The sequence below is a fragment of the Mus musculus genome, chromosome 3, assembly GCF_000001635.26.
Source record: "Mus musculus strain C57BL/6J chromosome 3, GRCm38.p6 C57BL/6J".
NCBI classification, from domain to species: Eukaryota; Metazoa; Chordata; class Mammalia; order Rodentia; family Muridae; genus Mus; species Mus musculus.
Genome location: NC_000069.6, coordinates 62519498 through 62544128, shown reverse-complemented (window position 1 = coordinate 62544128; position 24631 = coordinate 62519498). Strand labels below are relative to the sequence as shown.

The 24631-nt window shown below is 38.5% G+C and overlaps 1 protein-coding gene across 3 annotated transcripts in view; it reads left to right on the top strand.

Annotated features, from left to right (window-relative positions):
- Nucleotides 1–14699, top strand: part of Gpr149 (G protein-coupled receptor 149) — a 76011-nt gene extending 61312 nt beyond the window's left edge. For all 3 annotated transcript variants that reach the window (NM_001356525.1, XM_011240076.2, NM_177346.5), the window contains one exon: nucleotides 13021–14699. Coding sequence is in view for 1 of the 3 variants with exons in the window: in NM_177346.5 (NP_796320.2) it covers nucleotides 13021–13593 (573 nt within the window). In the remaining 2 variants the exon portion in view is untranslated. The remainder of the gene's footprint in view (nucleotides 1–13020) is intronic.
- Nucleotides 14700–24631: the final 9932 nt, after the last annotated feature.

Sequence of the window (24631 nt, the reverse complement as noted above, 5' to 3'; positions counted from 1 at the left end):
TTGAAAATCTTCATTCTCATCCACTCCTATTATCCGTAGGTTTGGTCTTCTCATTGTGTCCTGGATTTCCTGGATGTTTTGAGTTAGGATCCTTTTGCATTTTGTATTTTCTTTGACTGTTGTGCCGATGTTCTCTATGGAATCTTCTGCACCTGAGATTCTCTCTTCCATCTCCTGTATTCTGTTGCTGATGCTCAAATCTATGGTTCCAGATTTCTTTCCTAGGGTTTCTATCTCCAGTGTTGCCTCACTTTGAGTTTTCTTTATTGTGTCTACTTCCCTTTTTAGGTCTAGTATGGTTTTGTTCATTTCCATCACCTGTTTGTATGTTTTTTCCTCTTTTTCTGTAAGGACTTCTACCTGTTTGATTGTGTTTTCCTGTTTTTCTTTAAGGACTTGTAACTCTTTAGCAGTGTTCTCCTGTATTTCTTTAAGTGATTTATTAAAGTCCTTCTTGACGTCCTCTACCATCATCATGAGATATGCTTTTAAATCTAGGTCTAGGTTTTCGGGTGTGTTGGGGTGTCCTGGACTGGACGAAGTGGGAGTGCTGGGTTCTGATGATGGTGAGTGGTCTTGGTTCCTGTTAGTAAGATTCCTACGTTTACCTTTCACCATCTGGTAATCTCTGGAGTTAGTAGTTATAGTTGACTCTGTTTAGAGATTGTTCTTCTGGTGATTCTGTTACCGTCTATCAGCAGACTTGGGAGACAGATTCTCTCCTCTGAGTTTCAGTGCTCAGAGCACTCTCTGCTGGCAAGCTCTCTTACAGGGAAGGTGTACCGAAGAAGAAGGCCCAAAACAGGGCCTTTCTCAGAAGCTGTGTTGCTTTGGCAGTTCCCAGAAGCTGTCAGCTTCTGTGGTACAGACTCTCACCTGTGCAGACTAAATTCCTAAGTTCCAGGGAGTCCCGGAACCAAGATGGCGACTGCTGCTGCTGAGGCTGAGGCCGCCTCCCAAGCCAGGCGGACACCTGTCCTCTGGTCCTGAAGGTGGCCGGCTGTCTGCGGCCTGCCAAGGGTGCTGCCTCAGCGGCTCTGTGCTTCCGCCTGTCCCAGAAGCTGTCCGGTTCTCTGGCGCACCCTCTAACCTGTTCAGACTAATTTCCTAAGTTCTGCTGAGTCCCGGAACCAAGATGGCGACCGCTGCTGCTGAGGCTGAGGCCGCCTCCCAACCAGCCTAACATTTTTGTAGTAAACTTTACTTGGTCATAATATGTATTTATTCTATTGATTCCTGGATTCTAATTGTTAATATTTGTTTTAGATACTTATATCTGTATTTATGAGTGATATTATTCTGTTAGATTTTCTGATGCTATCAATATAGTTTTGGTATTAGACTAAAATCAAATCTTTGAAATAAACTGTTCCCTCCTCTTCTAGTTTTTGCAGGAAAATTGATATTTATTAGTTCCACTCAAAATTGGTAGATTTCTCTGGTGAAACCACCTGTGTTGTAGGGTATTTCTCCTTTGACATTTTTAAGTTACATTTTCAAATGCCCTGGTAGCTTCTTTAGACTTCAATCCCTGTTTAATTTTTAGATGCCCTGTGGTAGGTTTTGTGCTTTCAGGGCCTCAGTATGTTTCATTTAAGTTGCTGAATTCAACCGTGTGATTTGTACATCATGCCTCCCCATCCTTCTAGCATCTGTGGTTATCACCTGATCCTTTCTTACGCAGGTCATCTGCATCTTCTCTTTTGCTTTTGTCAGTGCTCCTAGGGGTGTCAATGTTATTGATCTGTTAAAGAAACCAACTCGTGAGCATTTATTTTCTCTGTGGCTTCCATTCACATGATTTCTGTTATCTTATTTTCTTCTTTATTGCTGCTTTGCTTATTTTGCTTTTGCTGTTTTAAAAATAAATCTTGATGAAAGCTTAGGCTTGAGACTGCTGCTGTATTCTAATACACGGATTTAGTGCTTTAAATTCCTCTCTCAGTGCCGCTTTAGCATGGATTTTGGTACGCTGAATCTATTTTAATTCAGCCCAATGTGTTTTTATTTCCATCAACACTTCTTCTTTGAGTCATGCACCATTTCTTAGTGTTTGCTTAGTTTCTGGGAGTTTGGGAATGTTCTTGTTAAATTCTGGTAACCCTGATTCCACAGATAGAACAATATTCTGTATAATTTTATTTCTGCTCAATGCATTTTCATTTCTTTTGAGTCATTTAACAAATTAAAGATAACCTCAGAGGATACTAAAATGCATTCATGCCGAATTAAGAAATGAAAACAAAATCACTTCCTCTTGAATTAGTTGAACTGGAAGTGAGCCCAAGTTTTAATTTTCTAATCTACCTGTGCCTTTCATGAGTTGATAGTCCATGGTTACTGACCCACCTGTGAGCTCTTTGTTGTGAGTCTGCTCTGTCCTTGTTGTGCCTGTCTCTGAATGTCTGTGTCTGAATCTGAGCCTATCCCTGTGTCTGTCCATGAGGAGAACATTGTTCTGTATTTGTTGAACAGCACAGAAAATACCGTATGGAGGACATGAGGGATTCTTTACAAAAATTCTTAGAATTTTACAAGGGAAGAAATTTAACTGATCCCATCTGACTCACAGTAGCAGACAACACTGAAAACCTATGCAATTGAGCTATATCTACATTACTTGCAAAATGTTTGGTGGATCTTTCCTTTAAAGTTGCTTTCAACCTGTTGGCTGTTTTCAGCTAATGATTACCATAGCTTTCTTTACTTTACATACACACATACTTTATTCTGGGTTAGGGTCAAGAAAGGGTACATAATTTAAGATAAAACTGAAGCACTTTCTTGGTCTGTAAAGGCTGATTGTATGGGAAATTCAAGGCAAGTAGAGCTGGCTATATTGTTCTCTTAAAGGTAGGTTAAGTTTAAACAGGCTGAATACACAATAGGAGAGCAGGTTAGTACACAGAATTTAAAGAGCTCAAGAGGTATCAGTAATTTTGCTGAGAGGTCTGTCAAAAGTTGTCTTTGGGGGAATCTTCAAAAAGATTTTCTTATAATATGTATCACAACATTGTTCCCTGAACTAGCACTAACATTTGAATAAAATACATACTGTGTTTTTATTGGATGGAATTTTCTTAAAAATAGTCTACAGATTGATTAAATTGCATGGACCCATGTCAATCTTGCTGGTTTCTGACTTTGTTCTCAGTTGTTGATACAGTGTTTGCAGTCTCCAGCTCTATGAAGAAGTTGCTCATTTTCCTTTGCTGTTACCATTCTTACATCATGTATTGCACTACTCAGTGGTCTGTTGTGTTCATTTTAGGATTGCTACCTGTTTCTGATGGATTGATCCCTTTACCACTGTGTAATAATCTTTCCTGTCACTGGAAGTTTTCTTTGCTCTAAGGTCGACATTTTCTTTTCTCCTGATGATTCATTATTTATATGTGTGTGTGTGTGTGTGTGTTTCTGTGTATCACTTCACAATCTACTCATCTTATTATGGTTGAAGTTAAATGCATTGCATGATCTAATAACTTCGAAACCACCCCATCACTCTCCATCGCTCTAGCTTGCCTAAATCATTCCTCCACATAGAAGACTATGTAAGAATTATCTGACATAAAGATAAAATGTAGAAAAACCATTACATTCCCCACGCCTTTCCAAGCTCCCTTTCTCAAGTCCTGATATGAGACACAGAAAATAGGAACTTACAAAACATCTTGGGCTCTACCCTCTCTGTGCCCTGGAACAACTAGCATACATGAGAGCCTTGCTATGTGTTAAGCATTCTACCCATCCCTTCCTGTGCATGAAATCTTGTAAGGTTAATGTTTTCAAAAGACAAGCCTAATACTCAGACAAGTGAAGACTACACAGATTGTGACTCCACTGGGTTCAAAGACAGGTGTATATGACTAGGTGGTAGAACTTCAGCCCTGGCATCCACAAAATCAAAGAGTTTTGGTGTGGCAGTGTCTGTGTATCCCTCAGTTCCTCATATGCCAGTTCCTGTACAAACATCCAAGTTCGTGGATCTTTCTCTTACACAAATGATTTTAATAGACCTCCTGTTTGTTTTCCCTGGTACCTCATTCACACTTTTCAATCCATATTTCGGAGGCTGCTCAGTTATCCTCCTAGAATACACTTCCCCCATTTTATTCCTATTAAAGTGATCCTTGTAAGATCTACTCAAGATCTTTATGTTAAAGCTGCTTTCTAAATACTGTTTTACTTCCTAATGTGAAAAAAATCCTTTTTCTTTCCATGTTTCCCCAGAATACTGTAGTTTATCCCCAAATTAGGAGAGTGAAATATTAGCCATGTTTATCTCAGACTTGCAAGGAAATAGAATGACATGAAGTAGCAAAATGGCTTAGAGCAAAGGGCATGAGACAGGTGATCTTGGAATTGGGTTAGACTATGACATGCACTTAGTTGTGCCTCCCACAACTCAATTACGTCATCATATGTATGCTTTGGTTATCCAAAGGACTTCATTTTAGAAGATTAATATGCATATTAATTGCGAAAGTGTTACACACTCACCAGAAATTGTCGCATGTGGCTCATGGTCAGCCAGGTAAGTAAGTATTGGTCATGGTGAGCATCAGTCTTCATGGTTAGACTTTCACCATGAAAAAAGGCATGGGCTGAGGAGATGGTTCAGTGGCAAAGATGCTTGCTGTACAAGCCTGAAACCTGAGTATGGAGACCCAGAACCCTCACAAAAAGTGGCATTTGTAATTCCCAGTGCTCTGGGCTATGGTTTCTATGGGCAGCCAAAACAGTGAGGTTTCAGTCCTGTCTCAAAAGTAAGTAAGTAAGTAAGTAAGTAGATAGATAGATAGATAGATAGATAGATAGATAGATAGACAGACAGACACCTCTGGTCTCCAGATTGACCTCATAAGCAAAAGTACTCCCTATGCTCTCCCCACCCACCCCCCCCCCCACACACACACACACACTCCAAATTAAAATAAGAAAGGGCATAAGGCACACGCCTGAGGTCTGGGAGGGTAGACTTCGCCACCCATTTTTTCACAGAAAAGTATTTTATTAAAGGCCTTTATTTTCTTCCCCAACTTTTTCTTACTTTAATCAGTTCCTGTGGGTCATCACATATTGGTTCACTAATCATACAAAAAGGACATGGTTGGACAGAAGACTTGAGGAGCTGGGAATGTGCACATATGTAACATTTATAATTACGGAGGTCCCCCAGACAAACCTTTTTTAAAATTTTAATTTTCTCATGAGTTTTTGTGTCTGATACTTGTTTTCTTCCTGGTATGTATATTCCAGCTTCTCCAGCCTGCTTTAAGTCTGCTTGACCTACACTTCTCGATGTATATACTTTTAAAGGCCAAAGTCTCTCTAAAATCATGAAAATTAGATTTTTAAAAAAATATTAAATTTGCCAATCATTTGGATTACTCATGAATCAATGGTACATTCCAATTTCTGATTCAGAGGACCCATGACCAACTGTGGCCTTGGATAAAGTAATGATCTCTTATGCTGTAATATGCCTTGCTTAAGTTGAATAATTCAGACAAGCAAGAGAAAGCTTCACCTTGTTCAGATAATCATGTAGAGAGACTCTTTTTATATTATAATTTCACCCTGAATTCACCTAGAAGCTTATTGTGAAAAAAGAAAAGGCATTCAGTGTATCCAAGGTCAGCAAGTTTGAATCAATTATCACAGATTATTTGTGCTAATGTGTTTACATGGCAGGCTCTCTTCTCCTTAAGTATTTGTGAGGTTCAGAAATGCTTTTCATTTCCAAATTAAAAAAAAAAAAATTCTCCCAGCCACCCACACTCCTGAATGTACTGCAGTAACGGGTTAGCATTATTCCCAGGCAAATGCAAATTCGCTCACTTTAATATGGTAAGAAAGCACAGACTATGAAATGAATAGTTCCAGGTTATTTAAATAGATTATTCTGATTGTGCAATAAAGATGATGTCTAATTAAGTCCCATACATTTTAGTTTTATCCAAGAAAATGTTGAGAAGATCTTCCCATATACCTAAAACTAACACCTCTTACTCAGCATGGTCAAAATACAAAAATATATTTTGGACAGTAATATTATTTTGCATTTTTATTTGCTTCAAAAAATTTACATAAAAACAAAATAACATTCTGTTATTCTTCTTGCTATTCTGTAGTTGTTTTGAACCATGGTCTTGTTTTGAGAGGAAGACTGGTCTCAGATTCATGATCTTACTTCCTCTACCTCCTAAGTTTGGAGATTATAGGCCTTGGCCACCATATCCAGCTTCTCCACTTATTTTGAAATAGCATCTTCATCATATACTGTATCTTGTTTCTTGGCTGAGCTTTAACAGCTACAATGTTACCACATTAGTATGTTTATACTTTTTTTTTTTTTGCTTATTCACAAGCTTATACATTTTTCACAAGACAAAGGAGAATTCCATTTGGATTTTCATTTTAAAAATATATTAAGTCATTATCCTCAGACTTGTAATGCATCTCCTCAAAATAAAATATTGCCGCTATTTCCTTCTGTTTTTGTTTGCTGATTTTATTACTGTGGTGGTTGTCTTGGCAGGTTTCACAATAGTGCTGTTGTTTGGAATCAGACCTTTTTTTTATTTTAAAGGTTATATAGATGTACATGTCTGAGAGTTTTCCCTGATGTATGCTTGTGCTTCATATGCATGCCTGATGCCCATGGAGGCCAGAAGAGATTATTAGATCTGATTCCCTGGAACTGGAATTGGGTAGAGTTGTGAGACACTATGGAGATGTTGCAAACCAAACCTGGGTCCTCTACAAGAATAGCAAATTTTCTTTAACTCTGAACCATTTCTCCAGACTCTGAATGGAACCTTTTAAAAACTTGTTTTGATTGGTAACAGCTACCAGGCTCTCGGTTTTACTTGTAACTGAACCACCTCACTAGAGTCTGTCATTCGTTCTCACTCAGATTTTTCTTTTCTCTAGAATTATTAGGTAGAAAATTGGTGCTGCCCCCAGCTGTGTAGCCTTGTTTCTTCCTGCTTGGTGCCTGTGCACCTTATTCCTTTTTTTATGGATTGTGCCCCAGCTAGGACCTTTAGAGCAGTGCAAAGTATCGTCAATGCCAGGGATTTCCACCATCTCTGAGGATGTAGTCCTGCTTTGGGAAGGTTCTCTGGTATCTCATTCCCTCACTTGAAGCTAAGCTAACTTCCCCATGACAGCCTTGAGCACAGCATTGCATCTTCATGTGGACTGGGGTGTTTCTGAGGGGGAGGTTGAGCAGATCTGTGTTTTGTGGGATGTTAAGGCATGTGAGCATCTTCACTCCACTGTTGAATATCAGCCAGCCTCCCTTTCACTCATAATAATAACTCAGTCCACATCTTCTATTCTATCAATAACAGTAGAAAATCCTGGTAATTTTACTGAGTCTGACAACTCCTCTTTTATACCTTTCAATATCATAGTTCTCTTTATTCATGATTCCATTCTCAATAGCCTGCAATGGTGTTCTATAACTTAAATAATACCTAAGTCCTGTTTAAGGAGGACAAATAATTCTATAAATGATGTCAAATTTTTATGGTTTTACTTAAAGATGTAAAAATAAAATATGATTGTACAAATAAACTAGGGGCTTATTTATATTTGTAAACCCAGTCCAAGAGAGACACAGGCAGGAAGGTTATGTTGCCAAGGAAAGTCTGATTTTTAAACTATACCTATAAAGTACATGTAAAATATATCACCTTGATCATATTTAAATGATCACTGATTGGCTATATTTATCTTAATATATGATAATGCTAGTTATTTTTTGATTTTGGAGCCATTGTTCTGTTTTCCATGGCATCTGCATCATTTTACTTTCCCACAAACAATAGGTCCCAAGATTCTATGCATCCTCTTTAATAAGGTGTTTTTCTGTATTTTCATTGTAGCACCCCAAAGAGTTTGAGCTTTGATTGGCATGAGTTCTTGCATGAGCGAGGCTGAGCACCTTGCCGTGTATGTCCTGGCTACCTGTGCAACTTCTTTTCAGAAATCTTCTCCAGGTTCTTGGCACAGCCTGATTTTTTTTTCTGTTGTTGTTTGTTCTTATCTCTGCTTTTGCTTCTATAGCTCTCAAATATAGATCATCCATTTGAATAGGAAGGTTTGAAAAAATTATTTTAATAACATAGTACTTTAAATGCTATTTCAGAAAAATCAGCCTTTATACTTATCCAGACTTTGGCAATATCTAATTCTAAAATGTTAATCTGAATGAGCTATCATCCTTTTAACTCACTATGTGGATCTGTCAAATCAGATGAAGAGGACATTTCCAATCTCATTTACTCTTAAACATTCTTGAAGGTTTATTTTTACTTTGTGTGTATGAGTGTTTTATTGCATGCGTGAATACATACCATATGCATACCTCATGCCTAGAGGCCAGAAAAAGGCATTAGAGCCCTAGGATTGGCAGTTATAGTCACTTTTGAGGCTCCTTGTGAGTACTAGGAGCCAAACCTGAGTCCTCTTTGAAAGCAACAAGTGGTCTTAATCTGTGTACCATCCCTTCCGACGTCTTAATTGTTTACATTTTATGTACTAATTTTGGAGGTAGAGTGGCATATGCTAATGCTATGGTTTGTGTGTGGAAGTCAGAGGGTGACTTACAGGAGTATGTTTTCTCCTTCTTCTATGTGGGTTCTAGGCACCAAACAGAGGTCACCGGGCTTGCATGGCTAATGATTTTACCTGCTGAGCCCTGGTCCCTCATCTGCTTGATATGAACTGCTATCAGCAGTACTGTTGCTGTATATGAATGTTGTATGCCAGCCCACGGCCTACATGAACTGGGTACACCTGGGAGGCAGGCTGGGGCTGAAAGAGACTTAGACTTTGAGAGAAATTAATGGAGACCAAGACAGGATTCTGTTCAAGGCCCGCCAGTTTACTAAGAGAATGTGCTTATAAGGGGGAAGGTTCATCCCCTGCCAGTCCATTCTTGGTGTCTGGAGCCAGCCTGTAGGCAATGTGCAGGATAGGCTGTTCCTCCAGAATATCTCAGGGACCTCTCAGGGGGTAGCAGTGTCTTGGAGAAGAGCAGTGGTAGGTGACAAAACAATAGAGCCGTCTAGGTCTGAAGGCTCCACCCTAGGTAGTCTCCTTCTTAGTGGCAGCAAGGTCAAAGTCTGGATCAGCCTGCTTCGAGGCTGGGGGAGCCTACATATGAAGACATAATTAAATGTCTTTTTATATAGGCATGTCTGTATTCTTTTAATCTGTTTGATAACTCAGGTTTTTTTCATGGATGTTTTTTGTTTTGTTTTAAGCTTAACATACTACATAGCAGTTTGTTTGTACAACGTAAAATCTCAAAGAATAACCCTTAGGGGTGATTTATTGAAGTAATAAAGTAGTACATTTTTCTTATAACAAATCATAATGTAAGGTAATTCATCTTTCAAATGACCAATTTCTTAGACTACAGAATGGTCATCTTACATTATGAGACAACACTCAGAATTCCTTTCATGTGTGCAACTCTGTATGTGGGCATGTGTCTGTGTGGTTGTGCATTGGGGTGGGGGATATGCTCACTCATGCAGGTGTGTTGGAGAAGAGAGATTGGCTTTGAGATGGCTTCCTCAATTGCTCTTCAACTTTGTTGCTTGAGACACAGTCTTACAGTTAAGCTGACCATTTTGGTTAGATTCCAATGAACCCAGAAACCCTCCTGTCTCTGCTGCCACCCAGTGCTAAGGTTACAGATAGAGAAGACCACAGAGGCTTTTTCTTTGAGTTCTGGGGGTTACAAGTCAGTTTATCATCATGCTTGCACAAAAACTTTAAGACTGAACCATCTCCCCAGCTCTGACAATCAGATGCTCTGACTGAATAATGCTTTAGTAGATTTTGTAGTAAAAAATCAGAAATCTCTGTCTTTGATTTAAAAAAAAACTTCAGGATGACCTTTTAATTCATGATTTTCCAAGCCCACCCCTCCTCAGAGTACCCTGTTTGATACCAAGCATGATAGCACTAATATTGATGTCACTGCACAGAGTGCAGAGCCTAACCTTGATGTAATGCAATACACTCTCTTCGTCATCATCTGGAAAACAATATGTACATAAAAATCTAGTCTGCCTTACTCTCATACCATTTCACATTAAGAATAAGAAGGTCTTTTAATGATATAAATATCTTCTTAACTTTTAAGATTAATCTGAAATGTCACTCCTATATAAACTATCCTTATCAAAAGTAGGTATTCCTTAGACTCCAGAGAATTTGGTCACTAAGTCAATTACAATATTTAGAGTGAAACATTCATTTCCTCACACCTTTCTAAGCCTAAATACTGGAAATGAAGAATGAAGAGAGTATTCCTGTATTCTGAATGTGAGCTTGTTTCTTGTACAGTGTAGACACTTACCAAATGTTTATTGAATAGGTAGATAAAGGCCTTTTTCCCTTTACCAAAACTGCCACTGTTAAAATAATATTCTGATAGAGAAATAGAGCCAAATTGTGTCCTGTTTCCTTTTCTGCACTGCCAATACAATATTTGTAGAGTTGAAGTTCTTTACCTCCATAGATAGCAAAACCAAACTTTATAGCACAAGATTTCAAGATTCTTGGCCTAATGGAATGTAGATCTCTGGAGTGAGCATCCCAGATCCCCTTATACAGAAACAGTGGTGCACGCCTTTGATCCTAGCACTCGGGAGGCAGAGGCAGGCAGATTTCTGAGTTCAAGGCCATCCTGGTCTACTAAGTGAGTTCCAGGACAGCCAGGGCCATACAGGGAAACCCTGTCTCAAAAAGCCAAAAACAAAAACAAAACAAACAAACAAACAAAAACAAGATTTCTCCATAAGGAATTACTTAGACATTTCTCACAGGCTTTGCTTTTCATGGTCCTTAAATTCAAGAAAAAAAATGTGTTATAAAAACAACCACTGTCAGGGGCTTTGGGGGGTCCACCACTTACTAACTACTGACCATCAATAATTGTCGGAGAGGTTTTGTATCTACTTTTAATCCCCATTGGATGGATAGTTCCAAACATAAGATCACCCAGCTAGCACTCTATGGGAAACAAAACAAAATGTCATGAATATAAGAAAGAGATTTGCAAAGAATAAGGGAAGCTGGCAATGGTGGGAGAGAACAAAAAGAGGGCAGAGTAACCAGAATGCATTATACATATGTATAAATTTTAAAAAATGATTAATTTTAAAAAACAACTATAGAAAAACCATCTCCCCGAAATGTAAGTATCATTCTCATAAAGCATTCTCTAACTTTGGGCTGGAAAGAGAGCAGTTAAAAGCTCTTGCTGTTCTTGCAGAGGAGTAGAGTACAGGTTGTAGCATCCACAAAAGGGCAGTTTACAACTCCGTTAATTCTCCTTCTGGAGGATAGGACACCCTCTTCCGGCCTCTATGATGTACGTACATGCATACAAGACTCATTAAATTTAAAAAATGGATATTTCAAAAATGTTCTGAAAAATGTTAAGCTACTTGAAATATTTTGTTTATTTCTTTTTCTCTAAGTAGAAGAGAATCCACATTGTTCTCCAAGAATGAAAATCTGGTCTTGGGCTTTTCCTAGTCATTCTTCCTGGGAACAAATGCAAAATTCCAGGCTTCATCCCACAAAACAATTTTCCTGGAAGTGAGAAGTTTCCTGGAAGGGAGACTTTCGATGCCAAAGCTGAAATGTACTCAGGAAAAACTAAGAAATTTGATTATCTTTTTTTTTTCAAGATTTATTTTATATATGTGAGAACACTGTCAATGTCTTCAGACACACCAGAAGAGAGCATTGGATCCCATTACAGATGGTTGTGAGCCACCATGTGGTTGGTGGGAATTGAACCCAAGACCTCTGGAAGAGCAGTCAGTGTTCTTAAGCACTGAGACATCTCTCCAGCCCCAATGTTAGATCATCCTGACCTAGTAAAACTAATGTAGGCAAACCCAGCAATGCAGCAACTCCAGGTTTTCTCAGTTATAGGTGTATGTGTAAAAGTATCTGTTTAGTTGTCCCTCATTTTATGTCTTCAGATCACCACAGGTTTTAATTAGAGCAATGCGTTTCAAACTTTACCATGAAGCAGATTCAACGTGGGCCTTCAAGTGAGCTTCCCCTTGGGATAACTTGAGTGTAGAGCTTTCGAAATTTGCCATTTCCTACAAGCTCTCAGATAGATAATGCTGAGGTGATCTGCCTTGGAGAACTCTGGGTATTTTCATCTTACCATGTCCTTCTAACATGAACATGTAAGCAGAATGAAGGTCAAGTTGGACCTGTGAAAGCACAATACAGATTGTAGACTCTTATGAGAATCAGGTTTCTTTTCTTTTTTTATTTCTGTTTCTTTCTCCCCCCTCCCCCCAACCTGGTAATGATGCATCATAGAAAGAGGTGTAAACTTTGGGGAAGATTTTTGCAGAGCCACGGAGTTCTCTATAATTGGGCTTACCTTAATGGCTGACTTTTCAGTGGAAAAGCAAACCCATTTGATTCCTCTTAGGAAGTAGCAGTTGAATTACTCTTTGTTCATAATTTGTGTCATAGCTCATAATTACCATTTTCTGTGGTAGGTACATAAATGAGAAAAAAAACACTGAATGCTGAAAACAAAATCTACATTTCCTATGATCTATGAATGCTTTGTAATGTAACTGAATATGTAGCAGAAATATAAAAGCAATTGCACATTGTAAATATGCATTTCATTTACATCAAAATCCTATCCTTGGAAAGGAACAGCTTTCTTACTGCTTCTTATCAGTACACTCATTTTGCTCTGCACTGTGAAAATATCTCTTGCCTTCACTTAACTTAGTGCCCTCCTTTAGGCATATTTGACTTAGGAGAAACTTAGCTACTAGAGCGGAATTTAAATCTCATTTGTAAGTTGTTTCCAGGGAAATGGATCAGAAATACAAAATTTACCATTCTGTTGCATAAAATAAATTTCTACAAGTTCCTCTCTAGACTCGATTTCAACACTATAATCATTTTGTTTTTTGTTTTGTTTTGTTTTTTCCACAGCGTTCCGGTGGTGGGCTGGCTATTCCCATATGCGCGTTCCAGGGGACTGTGTCTCTCCAAGCACCTACTGGGAAAACGCTCTCTCTTTCTACTTATGAGGTCAGCGCAGAAGGGCAAAAGATAACCCCAGCCTCTAAGAAAATAGAAGTCTATCGATCTAAAAGTGTTGGCCATGAACCGAACTCAGAGGAGTCTCCCTCCACGTTTGCGGACACCAGTGTAAAAATACACTTGGAAGTTCTTGAAATTTGTGACAACGATGAGGCTCTAGACACTGTGTCAATTATCAGCAACATCAGCCAATCCTCCACAAAAGTCAGGTCTCCTTCTCTGCGCTACTCACGGAAGGAAAACAGATTCGTCTCCTGCGACTTAGGAGAAACTGCCTCATACTCGCTCTTTTTACCCACAAGTGATCCTGATGGTGATATTAACATCTCTATCCCTGACACGGTGGAGGCCCACAGACAGAACAGCAGGCGGCAGCATGAAGAGAGGGATGGCTACCAGGAAGAGATCCAGTTGTTAAACAAAGCCTACAGGAAAAGAGAGGCAGAAAGCAAGGGTGATTAGGAAGTGCTGAGACTAGTAGAGGCCAGAATTGCTGCAAAACAGACCTTAGACTGCAAACCATAATCCTGAGACTAATCTCCCACTTTCTTCTAGTTATATGCTCTCATAACCTTCCCTGGTTTTCTAGTTACTATTTGTTTGGATGACCTGCCATAGTGCATACATAAAGTGCATTTCACATATTACTTAAAAATCATACACTGTGGTAACTGACCAGTTTTGTGTCTGATTTCTAAAATCTTTCTAAACCCAATCTTGACCTAGTTTGATAATATTTTGCCTGTTTGTCTAATGAATACACTGTTCTCGTGCATGAGTTTTTGTACACAGGCTGCTTTTTACTGCAAAAGAGAAAAGAGATGTTCTGGCCATAGGGGGGAAAAATACACCAAAATTCGGAGTTGTATTTGAATATGGATATGTATCTGGCCAAAGGAGCTTATTCTAGTTTCTGCTTTAACCTTTCTGTGATCTAGGAAGTATGTTCTTAGCTTCGAAGTGGAACTTTGGAAATATGTGTATTCCTAGTCTATGATTATTTCATTTGTTGTTATAAAATACACGTAGTTTAGTAAGTGGTTCTGCTTGTCTTTCTTTGAATGGAGATTCCGAGAAATCCTGCCACATTAAGTCCTGAGAGGCGCACTACAGGAGGGCAACAAGCTTCTGGCTAAACCAGAGGAACCCCCCCCCCCCAAGTCTAACGAAACGTTCCTGTCGAAGATTGGAAAGACTTGCTTTGCTCTTCTGGATGCATAGAAAGTTTTACTTCAAATATTATTCTAGGTTAAGTACTTTAAGGATTTTTTTTCTTTAAAACAATGTATTATATCAAACAATGAAACAACTCAACATGTATGTCCCTAATGGTGAGAAATATTTGGAAAGATTAATTTCTCAAAACACCTGATCAGCACACAGCTAATGTATATTTCAAAAGTCCTGGTCCTTTAAAATTACTCTATTCTAATATTTCCATAAACATTAAATATGTTACCTAAATATTTGTTTATTAAAGTCATTGTTTTACGTGCTCTTAGATTGTGCATACGTGCAGTTCAGGCACATCTGATGTTTACAGATTAAATGAATCATATTTAAAAATATGATTGGTTTGGTTTCTATTTCATTATACTGAGTCAAAATCTCTTAAAATTACTTTACATGAGCTTTTAGATTGTTTTGTTCTCCAGAGAGTATTTGTCATCAAGAAAAGACACTTTGAAATGAGTACCTCAAAATAAACAAATGAGAACATAGGTAGATAAATAAATGGTAGATGTTACAGGTCATGCCTAAATTTCCAGCACTTGGGAGCAGGCACAGGAAGAACGATTCAAGTTTGAGCAAACCTGGGCTCCTCAGTGAGTTTCAGGTCATCAAGAATAGAAGGTGAGACATTGCCTAAAAACAAATTTTAAAAATTGCAAGAACAATAAAAATCTAATAAAATGATCTCAATGAATATTTCCACCTGTCATAACTATCTCATTATCTAAATTTAGGAAAATGTAATACCACTATTGATGTTTATAAAAGCCTATACAAATATATATGATCTTTAAAAAATCACCAAAATTGAGATCTATTGAACATATGATAACTGAACAAATCTATCTTTTTAAGCATAAACATTAAATGTCTTCATAAAGGAAAACTTAGAATGTAGCTTGCTTGGTAGTCTTTCCTAGTGTGCATCAGGAGTTCAAGGCTAGTCTCTACTACACAGTTTGAAGCCAACCTTGTATACATGTGATCCTCTAAAGAAGAAAGTCTCCACGGAAAAGAAAAATTGAGCTGGGTGTGGTGACACAAGTCTTTAGTCTCCAGACCAAAGAGGCCAGTCTGGTCTACTAAGAAATTTCCAGGCCAGCCAAGGCAGCTTAATGAGACCCTGCCTCCAAAATAATAAGAAAGAAGGAAAAAGGGAGAGGAATAAAGGAAATAAGCAAGAAAGGAAGGAAGAAAGATCAAATCAAACATTCTAATAGTGTTTGTAAAGGATAATTTTTGGCAAATCTAGATGTCTAATTTTCTGTTTTAAATGCAATTTGTGACTATTAGGGAGTTTTTTTTGTTTTTTGTTTTTTTTAAAGAATGTGGTAACAATTTGAATGTAAGCAAATCCTTTTTAGCAGGATGGAGCCTTTAGTGAGAAGATGGAAATCAAGGCTTGGGAGAGTAGAAAACAGTAATGTTCAGCTTTCTGACTACCTCCATTTTCTTTTCACTGCATAAGCCCAGGCTGGGAGAACAAAAAGTAAAAAAAAAAAAAAAAAAAATAAAGTATATTCCCATTTAACTACCCTTGGTTCTTAGGGAATACAATGGATATACATTAAAACTGATATAATTTCAAAATTAAAGAGCACTGGCGTTAATTATCTGAGATATAACTTAAAAGACTTATGTGAAATATAAGTCTTATATGAAATATAATCCCAGCACTTGGGAGGCAGAGGCAGGTAGATTTCTGAGTTCGAGGCTAGCCTGGTCTACAAAATGAGTTTCAGGACAGCCTGGGCTATACAGAGAAACCTTGTCTCGAAAAAAAAAAAACAAACAAACAAAAACAACAATAAAAAACAAAACAAAAAACAAACAAAAGAAGAGAAATATGTTAAAAATCTTTAACACATGGGCTAAGGAGACAGCTCAGTGGTTAAGAGCACTGGCTGCTTTTGCAGTTGAATTCTCAGCACCCTCACATCCAGTGCCACGGGATCTGATATGCTCTTGACTTCTTCCAGTTCTGCATGCACCATACATGTGGGCAAAACACCCATACACACAAAATTAGTTACATTAAAAAAATAAATGGAAGCACTTGGTACTGAACGGATGAGAGAAAACTAACTGGGGCACACGAAAGCATATAGATCACATCCAAATCCTGTAAGGAGGGGAAAGTTTAGTAACACCTGCCTATTCGTTTTTATTTACTCTTCAGGGCGATTCTAGTCACAAACCCTTTTTTGACACAGGGAGTATCGTGCTATTGTGTATTATATCTAATTTCTTCACTTATCCTTGTAAGATGCAGTTATAAAATTCTCATTATTAATGAACAGTAAATTCGGCGTAGCTTGTCTCTTTTGTCTATAAACTAAGATAGCTAAAGATAAAAACCGGTTTAATGTTAGTGTTGCCATCTGGTGGTGACTTCTACCAGCTGCAGGCATTCAGTGCCTGTAAAGATTGAATAATTTAAACACATACTATATAATCCCTGATACTTCTGACAGCTGATCTTGACAGAGGCAATTCATTTTAAAAGCAGAAAAGCATGTTGTTTTTCTCATAATACAAGGGGACCTTAGCTGTACATTATTTTGAAGCTCCTCTGATAAGACCTTCTGACACTAGATTTCAAAACAGATTTCTCTGAATCTCTCACATCTTTCAACTTTTTTGATCCTTTAAAATAGATGACTATTATATATTACAAACTATTCTAAGTAGTTGAGATTAAGGTTGTAAAAAGCAAAACAAAACACAGATAGGAATATACATATTGCATGAATTTAAGCCAAATGTAAATTTAGTGAATAGAGCCCATACAATGTTGCCCCTTCTCCTTCCCCTGCCCCTGACACCTTTACATTCAGAAGAGTCTCTACATTACTGTTAGTTTCCACAATTCATCAGACAGACTCACACAATGCATAGGTATCCTCTATTACTTGTGTCCCACTGTCTCCCTCTCTGCTGGATAAGCCTCCCTGGTCCCTGGACAAGCCAAGTGGCAATAAAGAGGTTTGCAGTGAGAACTTTAGGTCTACTCATATCAGGTTGACCTAATGAGGAACTGGAAAAACTGGTGTCTATCATCTGAAGAGGCCATGGGACTGAATTCTGCTATTCTTATGATGGAGCCCTAACAACCATTCAAATGAACTTTCCCCCGTGCACATTTTGTCACACACAAGAAAGGAATGCTGTCAGAGACTCCACAGGAGAAAAGCACAGTAGAAATTCCACACTTGGAAGTTTTCCTAGATCTCACTTCTTCCCCTGGCTGACTGTATTTATGTATTTTCCTGTTTTAATTTTCATTCTATTTTTAGAATTTATAATTAATTCTTTGAAAATTTGTGCATGTGTATATCACATTTTATTCACAACCACCTCCAACTTCAACATCCCATTCCCCTGGATTCTCCTCAACACATCATCTCCTACCACCTTCATGTTTTCTTCATTAAAAATAAAAATCCACTGAGTCCAGTTGTTGCTACTTATATGCACATAGGTGTTGGGACATTCGTTGGTGCATGGGCAACAGCAGTGACTACATCCACAAAGAAAGATGACTCCCAATGCCCCAATAACCATCAAATGTACTTGGCTGATTTTAATCTACATTTCAACATGAAACAAACTGTATCCATGACTGCACAGCAGTTCAGATGAGAGATACCAGCTTTTAGTTCCTCTGGTGAACAAGCTTAGATATGAAAAGACCCCAACACTCTCACTACAAACCACTGTATTACTGTCTGACTTGTCCAGCACTGTCAAGAGAGAAGTCAGATGTATTATTTGTAAGTGAAAGAAAAGACCTTCTCAGGTCTGGGCTTTCATAGAGAGATCAATGTCCTTAATAATGGGCCAGCAGAGAAATGTAACTGTCAACTATCCTGTCTCTAAACTCTTTGCTCTAGGAGACTGAAGACATGGGGTGAATGGCCTCAGGGAGCAACTCACAGGTTAGACCACTGGCCAATCTGAAGAGGACGTTTTCTCAAATAGGGTTCCCACTTCCCAAATGACTCTAACTTGTATCAAGTTGATATAAAACTCCCCAGTACAAATTGTTACAACACTGCAAAACTTTCCCCAACTCTTGAACAGTTCAGAAAGGATGCACATGCTCCTCTATAGTACACAGGAGATAAAGAGACAAGAGGCGTTGCTAGGTAGCTAGGGGTTACTGCAATGGAGCCATGTAATCATATAGCTGAAGACAAGTGAAATTTCTGCCAGTAAGCTCACAGGAAATAAGAGCCACCAGAACACCAGTTACAGAAACAAGGCTGAATTGGCTGAATACAACCACCAGATTCTGATGGTCAAAGATTCACTAGCATAAATTTCATTAATGATCCCAAATATGCTATGAGCCATCAACTCTTGAAAATAAAGCACACTCATGCAGGGGCTATTTTGTACAGTCACAGTCTCCTAGATCTTTTGCATAAAGCCTTATTTTAAATAGAAGGAAAGGCGTAATCATAAAACTTCATTCATAATGGTGTGAAAGAAGAAACTTAGGGGTTCTCTGTTTTTCAAGGAGAATGCTAACAATAACTCCCCATTCCTGGGCCTTCATATAAACCCGCAAATTGGTCAAAATGTTCATTTAAGATTAGGGAGCATGTTGGATATTCTGACACCATCTAAAAACTATGTAGTGTCTGTTACTACTACATTCTGGGATTCTGTGTGGCTCAGTTTTACTACATTCCAATTATGAGTAGACTGAAGGATGGAGAGGTAGGTGTTTGTGGAAGTGGGCACCAAACACTGTGGAGAAAGATAGTAGTATAGGCTGCTGAAAGCATGACACATTCTCTCCTTGCATTAGTCTGGATACCAAATTTGACTTATTACCAATTATGTTTTTTTTCTGTAACATTTTATAATTTTAAAAGGGAGAAAAACCCTTCATCTTCTTTGTTCAGTATTTGAGGACTTGCAGATTAAACTGACAAAATGAGTAAGCAACATAAAAGATGCACCTAATTGCATCCTTATCAAATTTAAAGAGATAGAGACAGAGAGAGACAGAGAGAGCTTACCGTGTACTGTGGTCACTACAATTTGAAGTAAAAGAGCAAAATTTACATGATTGTTTTTCCTGCTTCACAATTTTACAAATAGATTAATTTTCATCATGTATTGTAGCAACCTCAACATAAAATCTTCTTTAATTATCAAACCAAAGACTTTTATCGATCTTCGGCTCCAGACAACGAGCCACCTTCCTGGTGAGTGCACAGGGATCCCCCAGCCCTAGAGGTTTGTGCCTCAGGCCCTGGCGGCGGGAGTCTCCTTGGCTCCAGGACTCCTCTGAGGGCAGGCTGCACGGGTGACGGTGTGAAATACAGAGGCCAGCCGTTTCTGGGAAGGCGAGAGCCAGAGAGCTTCTGAGGCGGCGCCATCTTCGGCTCCAGACAACCGGCCACCTTCCTGGCGAGAGCCACAGAGCTTCTGAGGCGGTGACACCTTCGGCTCCAGACAACCGGCCACCTTCCTGGCCAAAGCAACACAGCTTCTGGGAAAGATCCTGTTTTGGGCCTTCATCTTCAGCCAGGAGGAGTTCCAAACACCAGATAACTGTGCACCTTCCCTGAAAGAGGAGAGCTTGCCTGCAGAGACTGCTCTGACCACTGAAACTCAGAGGAGAGAGCTAGTCTCCCACATCTGCTGATAGAGGGTAACAAAAGCAACAAAGGAACAATCTCTAAACAAAGACAACTATAACAACTAACTCCAGAGATTGCCAGATGGTGAAAGGTAAACGTAAGAATCCTACTAACAGGAACCAAGACCACTCACCATCATCAGAACCCAGCACTCCCACTTCGCCCAGTCCAGGACATCCTAACACACCTGAAAAGGTAGACCTGTATTTAAAAGCATTTCTCATGCTGATGGTAGATGACATAAAGAAGGAATTTAATAACTCACTTAAGGAAATACAGGAGAACACTGCTAAAGAGTTACAAGTCCTTAAAGAAAAACAGGAAAACACAACCAAACAGGTAGAAGTCCTTATAGAAAAACAGGAAAACACATTGAAACAGGTGATAGAAATGAACAAAACCATACTAGACCTAAAAAGGGAAGTAGACACAATAAAGAAAACCCAAAGTGAGGCAACGCTGGAGATAGAAACCCTAGGAAAGAAATCTGGAACCATAGATTTGAGCATCAGCAACAGAATACAAGAGATGGAAGAGAGAATCTCAGGTGCAGAAGATTCCATAGAGAACATCTGCACAACAATCAAAGAAAATGGAAAATGCAAAAAGATCCTAACTCAAAACATCCAGGAAATCCAGGACACAATGAGAAGACCAAACCTACCCATAATAGGAGTGGATGAGAATGAAGATTTTCAACTCAAAGGACCAGCAAACATCTTCAACAAAATTATTGAAGAAAACTTCCCAAATCTAAAGAAAGAGATGCCCATGAACATACAAGAAGCCTACAGAACTCCAAATAGACTGGACCAGAAAAGAAATTCCTCCCGACACATAATAATCAGAACAACAAATGCACTAAATAACGATAGAATACTAAAAGCAGTAAGGGAAAAAGGTCAAGTAACATATAAAGGCAAGCCTATCAGAATTACACAAGATTTTTCACCAGAGACTGTGAAAGCCAGAAGAGCCTGGATAGATGTTATACAGACACTAAGAGAACACAAATTCCAGCCCAGGCTACTATACCCAGCCAAACTCTCAATTACCATAGATGGAGAAACCAAAGTATTCCATGACAAAACTAAATTCACCCATTATCTCTCCACGAATCCAGCCCTTCAAAGGATAATAACAGAAAAAAACCAATACGAGGACGGGAACAATGCCCTAGAAAAAACAAGAAGATAATCCCTCAACAAAACTAAAAGAAGACAGCCACAAGAACAGAATGCCAACTTTAACAACAAAAATAACAGGAAGCAACAATTACTTTTCCTTAATATCTCTTAATATCAATGGTCTCAACTCCCCAAAAAAGACATAGACTAACAGACTGGCTACACAAACAGGACCCAACATTCTGCTGCTTACAGGAAACCCATCTCAGGGAAAAAGACAGACACTACCTCAGAGTAAAAGGCTGGAAAACAATTTTCCAAGCAAATGGTATGAAGAAACAAGCTGGAGTAGCCATTCTAATATCGGATAAAATCGACTTCCAACCCAAAGTTATCAAAAAAGACAAGGAGGGACACTTCATACTCATCAAAGGTAAAATCCTCCAAGAGGAACTCACAATTCTGAATATCTACGCTCCAAATGCAAGGGCAGCCACATTCATTAAAGACACCTTAGTAAAGCTCAAAGCACACATTGCACCTCACACAATAATAGTGGGAGACTTCAACACACCACTTTCATCAATGGACAGATCGTGGAAACAGAAACTAAACAGAGACACAGTGAAACTAACAGAAGTTATGAAACAAATGGACCTGACAGATATCTACAGAACATTTTATCCTAAAACAAAAGGATATACCTTCTTCTCAGCACCTCACGGGACCTTCTCCAAAATTGACCATATAATTGGTCACAAAACAGGCCTCAAAAGATACAAAAATATTGAAATTGTCCCATGTATCCTATCAGACCACCATGGCCTAAGACTGATCTTCAATAACAACATAAATAATGGAAAGCCAACATTCACGTGGAAACTGAACAACACTCTTCTCAATGATACCTTGGTCAAGGAAGGAATAAAGAAAGAAATTAAAGACTTTTTAGAGTTTAATGAAAATGAAGCCACAACGTACCCAAACCTATGGGACACAATGAAAGCATTTCTAAGAGGGAAACTCATAGCTCTGAGTGCCTCCAAGAAGAAACGGGAGAGAGCACATACTAGCAGCTTGACAACACATCTAAAAGCTCTAGAAAAAAAGGAAGCAAATTCACCCAAGAGGAGTAGACGGCAGGAAATAATCAAACTCAGGGGTGAAATCAACCAAGTGGAAACAAAAAGAACTATTCAAAGAATTAACCAAACGAGGAGTGGGTTCTTTGAGAAAATCAACAAGATAGATAAACCTTTAGCTAGAATCACTAAAGGGCACATGGACAAAATCCTAATTAACAAAATCAGAAATGAAAAGGAGACATAACAACAGATCCTGAAGAAATCCAAAACACCATCAGATCCTTCTACAAAAGGCTATAATCAACAAAACTGGAAAACCTGGACGAAATGGACAAATTTCTGGACAGATACCAGGTACCAAAGTTGAATCAGGATCAAGTTGACCATCTAAACAGTCCCATATCACCTAAAGAAATAGAAGTAGTTATTAATAGTCTCCCAGCCAAAAAAAGCCCAGGACCAGACGGGTTTAGTGCAGAGTTCTATCAGACCTTCAAAGAAGATCTAATTCCAGTTCTGCACAAACTATTTCACAAAATAGAAGTAGAAGGTACTCTACCCAACTCATTTTATGAAGCCACTATTACACTGATACCTAAACCACAGTAAGACCCAACAAAGATAGAGAACTTCAGACCAATTTCTCTTATGAATATCGATGCAAAAATCCTCAATAAAATTCTCGCTAACCGAATCCAAGAACATATTAAAGCAATCATCCATCCTGACCAAGTAGGTTTTATTCCAGGGATGCAGGGATGGTTTAATATACGAAAATCCATCAATGTAATCCATTATATAAACAAACTCAAATACAAAAACCACATGATCATCTCGTTAGATGCAGAAAAAGCATTTGACAAGATCCAACACCCATTCATGATAAAAGTTTTGGAAAGATCAGGAATTCAAGGCCCATACCTAAACATGATAAAAGCAATCTACGGCAAACCAGTAGCCAACATCAAAGTAAATGGAGAGAAGCTGGAAGCAATCCCACTAAAATCAGGGACTAGACAAGGCTGCCCACTCTCTCCCTACCTTTTCAACATAGTACTTGAAGTATTAGCCAGAGCAATTCGACAACAAAAGGAGATCAAGGGGATACAAATTGGAAAAGAGGAAGTCAAAATATCACTTTTTGCAGATGATATGATAGTATATATAAGTGACCCTAAAAATTCTACCAGAGAACTCCTAAGCCTGATAAACACCTTCGGTGAAGTAGCTGGATATAAAATAAACTCAAACAAGTGAATGGCCTTTCTCTATACAAAGAATAAACAGGCTGAGAATGAAATTAGGGAAACAACACCCTTCTCAATAGTCACAAATAATATAAAATATCTTGGCATGACTCTAACTAAGGAAGTAAAAGATCTGTATGATAAAAACTTCAAATCTCTGAAGAAAGAAATTAAAGAAGATCTCAGAAGATGGAAAGATCTCCCATGCTTATGGATTGGCAGGATCTACATTGTAAAAATGGCTATCTTGCCAAAAGCAATCTACAGATTCAATGCAATCCCCATCAAAATTCCAACTCAATTCTTCAACCAATTAGAAGGAGCAATTTGCAAATTCATCTGGAATAACAAAAAACCTAGGGTAGCAAAAAGTCTTCTCAAGGATAAAAGAACCTCTGGTGGAATCACCATGCCGGACCTAAAGCTTTACTACAGAGCAATTGTGATAAAAACTGCATGGTACTGGTATAGAGACAGACAAGTAGACCAATGGAATAGAATTGAAGACCCAGAAATGAACCCACACACCTATGGTCACTTGATCTTCGACAAGGGAGCTAAAACCATCCAGTGGAAGAAAGACAGCATTTTCAAGAATTGGTGCTGGCACAACTGGTTGTTATCATGTAGAAGAATGCGAATCGATCCATACTTATCTCCTTGTACTAAGGTCAAATCTAAGTGGATCAAGGAACTTCACATAAAACCAGAGACACTGAAACTTATATAGGAGAAAGTGGGGAAAAGCCTTGAAGATATGGGCACAGGGGAAAAATTCCTGAACAGAACAGTAATGGCTTGTACTGTAAGATCGAGAATTGACAAATGGGACCTAATGAAACTCCAAAGTTTCTGCAAGGCAAAAGACACTGTCAGTAAGACAAAAAGACCACCAACAGATTGGGAAAGAATCATTACCTATCCTAAATCAGATAGGGGACTAATATCCAACATATATAAAGAACTCAAGAAGGTGGACTTCAGAAAATCAAATAACCCTATTAAAAAATGGGGCTCAGAACTGAACAAAGAATTCTCACCTGAGGAATACCGAATGGCAGAGAAACACCTGAAAAAATGTTCAACATCCTTAATCATCAGGGAAATGCAAATCAAAACAACCCTGAGATTCCACCTCACACCAGTCAGAA